Below are 6,250 nucleotides of genomic sequence, written 5' to 3'. Positions count from 1 at the left end.
GTTGAAGTTTTCACACTTATAACAGGTTCTCCTTTGGATTTATCCATTACCACAGTCCTCTCAGTTCCTTTACTTCCTACAAAAAACAGAAAAATAGTATCCACAGCATGTAGCTTGCAGAATAGGCCATTGCCTTCAGTGACACAAGCTGACCTGCCAAAAATGAAAATTAATGTTTAAATCTCTTAAATGATGCTGTGTCAGAGTAATTCAAATCTCTGTGCCTCTTGTATCGAAGTAAATCTTTACTCCACAAACTGAGTAGTACCAGTAGCAATGGCTTGGATATTACTCGATTAATTCTACAGTCGTTTATAACTTCCAATATCTAACATGAATAAGATGAAAATGAAATACACCTGTCAACATAACCAGCAACATTCAATCTTATAATGAAAACAGAATCCATACAGATTGCAACTGTCAGTGTTCACCCTTTTCTACTAACAAGTCATGATGGATTTACTTAATGTTAGTCTGACCTAGTAAACCATCCAGCCTTGTGTATTAGATACAAAACAGGAAGACAAAGTTAAATTAAAACAAAAAACCAAAAACAAAGCCTCATTTTCTTCCATTGCCCAGCATTTACTATGGCTTTAGAGTGAAGTAAAAGTCCAGTCTGACAATTTTAGTTGGAGAGCCTCTTTCTAATTATATTTGCTTTTTTCTTCTCCTAAATCTACAAGGCCAAGCAATGCTTGTTTCCGAGTTCTATCCCCTAAGGGGACACAACGGATGCTAACGTTAATAAGGAGAAAAGGTACCCGCTACGATGACCACTTCACATATATGCACCCAATGCCCAAATTGCTCTAACACAGATTCTGAACAGAATACCTTCAAATCTCCTCCCTATATCACCCATAATAATGCCCAAAATTGTGTAAAAGCTGAAAGTCAGGGAAAAACAGATGAAGTATATGGCTCTGCCCTTCACCTGAGAATCCAAAACACTTTGCAAACAACTGTTTGTTTGGAAAGGCACAACTCTAAGCATCCACATGAATCACGCTGGTTAATCTATAGCAAAACAATAGTTAAATTACCAGTTTTGGCAGCCTTAGGTTGGTCTGATGACCCCATTTTCAGATCATCTTTATCTTTTCTTTCTTGTTCATCTTTTCTATCTTTCTCTTCTGTTTTCTTAGCATCATCTTTTTGGTCAGACTTCTCATCTTTTTTAACACCACCAGACCTACAGAGAGATTTTAAAGTTGGAGGGGAAAAAAGCCAGCAACACACTGACAAAAAATGGCAGCGCTGTGCAGGAAGTCTGAGCCAGAAATAGACCAATATGGATTTCCTTCTGCACATAAAACACTGGCTCAGAAACTTGGGCCAAAAGTTGCCATATTGAAAATGCTCATTCCTTTGGCATGAAGCACAAAGAGATCAGAACACAGTGTACAGCTTCCATAAAGCTTTGGCCTTGCACGATAACTGCAATACACACAAAAGAAAGTTCTCAGGCATGCTGTGGGTTATGTCCACTAAATACAAGGCAATTACCCTTGTATGTAGGGGTTAAGAAAACCTCTCCTAGAATTAGTTTCTGAAGGTAAGAACCCGATGAAGCAAAGCCGTACAATTAGTCATGCATTTGATAGGAGTCTACTTCAAGAAAATACGTAAAGTAGGGGACTCAGATGAAGCCTTCTGGCTGGTACTCAGCATTCTGGAAATGAGAAGCAGCATGGCACTGAAGAAGAACAAATTCTGGGAACAAAGTCCTGAACATCTGAGCTTCAACTGCTCGTAATCGTATTAGTAACACAGAACCCAGCTGCATGAGGGAAAGATACTACAAAGCTCTAGCAAGCGACCAGATTTGATGCCTGGATCAGAACCCTGGAAAGGCCTTCAGAGTAGGTCTCAGACATTTAAGTGTTGCAGGCTTTACAATAGAAGGGTATAAGCAAATGAAAGGCCTCTAAGCAAATACAGAACATGCCTGCCTAACTTAACAGATGCAACGGAAATGCTAACAGCAGAAGATTTTGCAGTAAGGGTCAGAAGGACCATGTAACTATGATTAAAACGGCAAGAAAAGAAAACTCCAAAACGAGCTGCAAAATTGAACTTAAGTGTATCTGATAGAGACTCAAGCTAAAAGTGCATGTATGGGGATGTTGACATTTAAGGGAAATAACCAGCTGGATCTCTCAGCTCTTATCATAGTGACAAACAGGACACATCAAAGTCTAAACAGGTGATCTACAGTCAAGACCATCTAGGGAAGCTAAATCAGGGATTTGTTTTTCGGTTTCTTTCCTTTCTTGCTGTCAATGTTGTTTTCAGACACTGCAGTGCCCTCTTCATCCCTCAGATGATGCAAGTTTGATATGTGATTGCATACACTAGTACTGGAAATCTGTTTAATGTTTAAACACCAAAATATAAAACCTCAACAGATTTTTAGATAAGCCTATTTGTGGCTCACATCCATGTTCCCATATTGGATAGTTACATAAAAATCTGCCTCTCAAGCTGAAGAGATCTGCAACCAAGCAGCAATTAGATGTTATAGGGTATATGTTATTATATAGATATATGTGCTATATAAACCTTATAGGGTAGTAACTGATGACAAGAGAAGGACCACATTTTGTTGAAGCCCCTCTAAAAGATTAAAGGTCTTTTCTGCTAACATGTTCTAGTGGTAACAGCTAATGTTTCCAATGGCCTCCTTAGACTTAAACTGAAAATCAAAAGGCCAACACAACAAACAGAAAAGCTACTACAAAATAAGGTGATTGCATCACAGAACTCCTCTTTTAATGATATGCAACTTAAGAATTTCTTCATGTGGTTATTTTTCTAAACAACGCAGCACACACCCCAAAACTCGAACATGTTTCATTTCCAAAATAGGGAATCTATAGAATAATACCTTTCGCTAACTCCCGTTTCCTTCTTCACTTCGTTCTCTTTTTTTTCAGCTGGCTTTTTCCCAGCAGGTTCATTTTTTGCCTGAAATTGTATTAAAAAACCCAGGTAAAACAGAAATTCAGTAATGTATGTTCCAATGGCAGATGCGCTTTTATTTATTTATTTTTGGAGAACTTCCACTTACTTTTTCTACAGAGATTATTTTCCCATGTAACTCTGTTTTGTGGAGGTGAGTAATACATTTTGTTGCCTCCTCAGCTGTAGACATTGTAACAAAACCATAGCAGCGAGCACCAGGACTTCGAGCATTGGTCACCACCTTTGCACCAACCACCTTAAGGAGGAAAAACATATATACAATTCTGAGATAAGGAAACAACGACATGTGAAGACTATTTAAAGACACAAAATGTTAATATCACTCTCATTCTACTTTAATGTTGCCTCTGATCAATGAAACATCAGTTTTCAAGTGGCCAAACCACTTGCAGGCTCAAATGGTGAAAAGGAGACACAGAGCAAATTCTGTTCAGGAGACAACTAGAACGTCTGTCTCTCAAAGTAGCATCTTGCTGAAGAGTGACAAGAGGAACAAGTGCCTAAGGCAAGTTAACTCAGTTCCCACCCATGTCGGTTCTGCAACAGCCTGCTTAGATGAGCTCTACCCTTCAGTATCAAACACAGCTTTATTAATCATCGATAACAGTACTCCTACAACGCCAGCCATAACATTTACATTTTCAAAAACAATTTAATTTGAGAGACAAAGTGTTCACCAAAAGCAGGAAAGGAAATAGCAAGGGAAAAAACCCCCCAAGATGACACAGAAGTATTTCCATAAAAGCTATTTATGCAGAAAAAAATCTGTAAAGCAGAACTTATAATAAAGGGAATAATTCCAATTCACACGGGCTCCAGATGGAGGGACAGCTGGAAATGCAACCTATTTCTAAATAACACATTTACTGCAGGTGTACCTTTTACCTCTGTGTAAATTTAACTCTGCCTAGAATCACTGGCTGCTTGCAGATGTCAAAGGGAAAAAACATGGCGCTTTACTGGAAGCAGCAGTGTGTTACTTCAACCCGGCTCCATAGCATCTGTATAGATCAGGCATTTCAGCTCAGCTTTTTGGAGTTTTTATCTAATAGCTGATTCAATCAGCTATTAGATAAAAACGCCAAAAACGCCCTACTTAAAGCAGACACTGGGTGAGCTGGGTCCAACTAACGTGCTGCCTCTTCTGGGCAGGTGCTGGAGCGTGCCGACTTTAAAAGTAAAGTGTTGTTTTGTTTTGTTTTTTACATCTGCAAGCAGCCACTATTCCAAAGGGGAACAGGGTCCCTTTGTTTGAATGACAAGAAACACTGACAGATTATTCAATAAGAGGCAAATATTAATGAGGTTGTCACATGTATTTTTGATTTGTGCTTTTTTAGGATTAGCCCCTCCTGCATCACCAAATGAAATTCTGGATTGATCAGGTGAGCAAAATGACTGATTTCTGTTTAGCAACAGTTAACATGGTTTGTTTTGCATAACACAGAATAAACCCATGCGATTCAAAACACAAGTCTAGAGCTGTGCTGAGTTTAATTGGTTTAATTTATCATGACCACAGTTAAGGTTTTCATTACCTTTCAAGGTAAGTTTGCAATAACCAATAACAAGCTTTTTCACGTGTCAATGTTGGCAGCAGTGTTAACTTTAGATAAACCAATGTTTGGCTTAATCTCCATTTAGAGATCTACTCTTCTTAAATAATCTATCAGGAATAAAGTTTGTAATTTAAAGTGCAATCTACTCCCATATGCATCCCTGCATATTGATGAGTCTGTGACAACAAAACAACACAGATAAAGTAAATGTATAACAAAAAGTTACAAACTTACATGATTCAAGCAATGTATTGGAAAGACATTTCTTCTAAGGGTGAGGAATGAAATAAAAAAGCTTAAATATGAATTTACTGTTGTATGGCTGATTTATTGTTATATATGCTCCAAAAATATTTTTTTTTGGTAATCCGCATTTTCAGCTGCGGTTACCAGAAGTTAACAAAAAACATTCTAAATAGCAAGAATAAATGGATTACAAACCTTACCTTTCCATGTTTGCTAAAAAGATTCTTCAAATCTGTAGCTCTGGTGGTGGAAGCAAGTCCACTCACCCAAAAGTTTCTACCAGAACTGCTAGTAGTGCGACCTGGTTTAAAAAGACAATAAAACATTTTTGAAATAAACAGCTCCATAAGCACCACATTCTGTAGTCACAGATGAAATGAAACAAAGTGAAATATTTACCTCCACTGATTCACATTCCTGAAAGTGCTTAGGAAGTGTAAGTTCCACATTTTTTAAGTTAAGACAAAACTAGAGGCTTTGACATGCATAGTGAAAATATAGCACGTTATTCAACATAAAGAACTGATGCCCATTAACACAGAACAGTTACCGATCTTACATACCAGCAGTAGGTAGAGGAGTTTTGTACGGAGGTCCACCACTTATTGCCTGCATACATAATCTTTTTGACTGTCAGGTCGGTTGGATTACACCTGCTCCTGCACATTTTTATAACCCCCAACTGTTCCCTCAGCTCCTTCGTTACTTCAGTCCCAAGCAGCCATGGGATTCAGAAGAATGGGGATGAAAAGCAGATCTGGGGATCCACCCAGACAATGGTCACCATGAGGCATGTTAACAATTCTCTCTGAAGTCTATGTACATACAGCTTCCAGTCCACTAATGGTGATCAGACAATAGAACCTCCAGATGACCAGAAGGACTGACAAGTCCTAGTTACAGCTAATGAAATATGATTTGCAAAACTGGCCTTTGATAAAATTTTTTAAAGTACCCAAGTTAATTGTTAAAAATGAAAAAAGTTTCTTTGAGCTACCAAAGGTAGGTCATAATGCTTGCACAGCAGGGCTGTGTGAGGCTTCAGACTCTGCCTCAGATCCAGAGAAGCTTTGGCGTCTGAAGCAGCATGTCCGGATCGAAGCGTTGGCTCTGTTAGTCTTTCCAAAGCGGTGCAAAGCTCCTGAACCACTTCGGAAAAGCTTTGGCGCTGCCCTGGAGATCCAGCCATAGGGTATAATGGGGAATCAATGAAATATCTATAACTTTGGTTTGGGTTTGTGGTAGCCTCTGCTGAGGGCATAAAGCTTGCCAAGTCTCAAGATCAGTGTAGGGGTCTGGGAGGAACTGTACCCCAAATTCTTGAAAGCAAAACTCATGTCATGTGTATGTGTTACACCACAAGGGGATGAAAACTGCAGGGGTGGTGGCCCTTGATGAGGCCACAGGCCACAAAGTCTGTCAAGTTTCAAGGTGATAGGTACAGGGGTTTGGGG

The 6,250-nt window shown here is 39.0% G+C and overlaps 1 protein-coding gene across 1 annotated transcript in view; it reads right to left on the bottom strand.

Moving 5' to 3' along the window:
- Positions 1-6,250, bottom strand: part of LOC109320530 (scaffold attachment factor B1-like) — a 24,022-nt gene that overhangs the window by 7,573 nt on the left and 10,199 nt on the right. The window contains exons 9-13 of the mRNA XM_019550671.1: positions 4,997-5,097; positions 3,077-3,226; positions 2,894-2,973; positions 1,050-1,198; positions 6-76 (exon numbers count right to left, since the gene is read on the bottom strand). Of these exons, the coding sequence (XP_019406216.1) occupies positions 6-76; positions 1,050-1,198; positions 2,894-2,973; positions 3,077-3,226; positions 4,997-5,097 (551 nt within the window). The remainder of the gene's footprint in view (positions 1-5; positions 77-1,049; positions 1,199-2,893; positions 2,974-3,076; positions 3,227-4,996; positions 5,098-6,250) is intronic.

Source organism: Crocodylus porosus, unplaced genomic scaffold (assembly GCF_001723895.1).
Source record: "Crocodylus porosus isolate Cpor-Errol unplaced genomic scaffold, CroPor_comp1, whole genome shotgun sequence".
NCBI classification, from domain to species: Eukaryota; Metazoa; Chordata; order Crocodylia; family Crocodylidae; genus Crocodylus; species Crocodylus porosus.
This window is presented reverse-complemented; position numbering and strand designations above follow the sequence as displayed.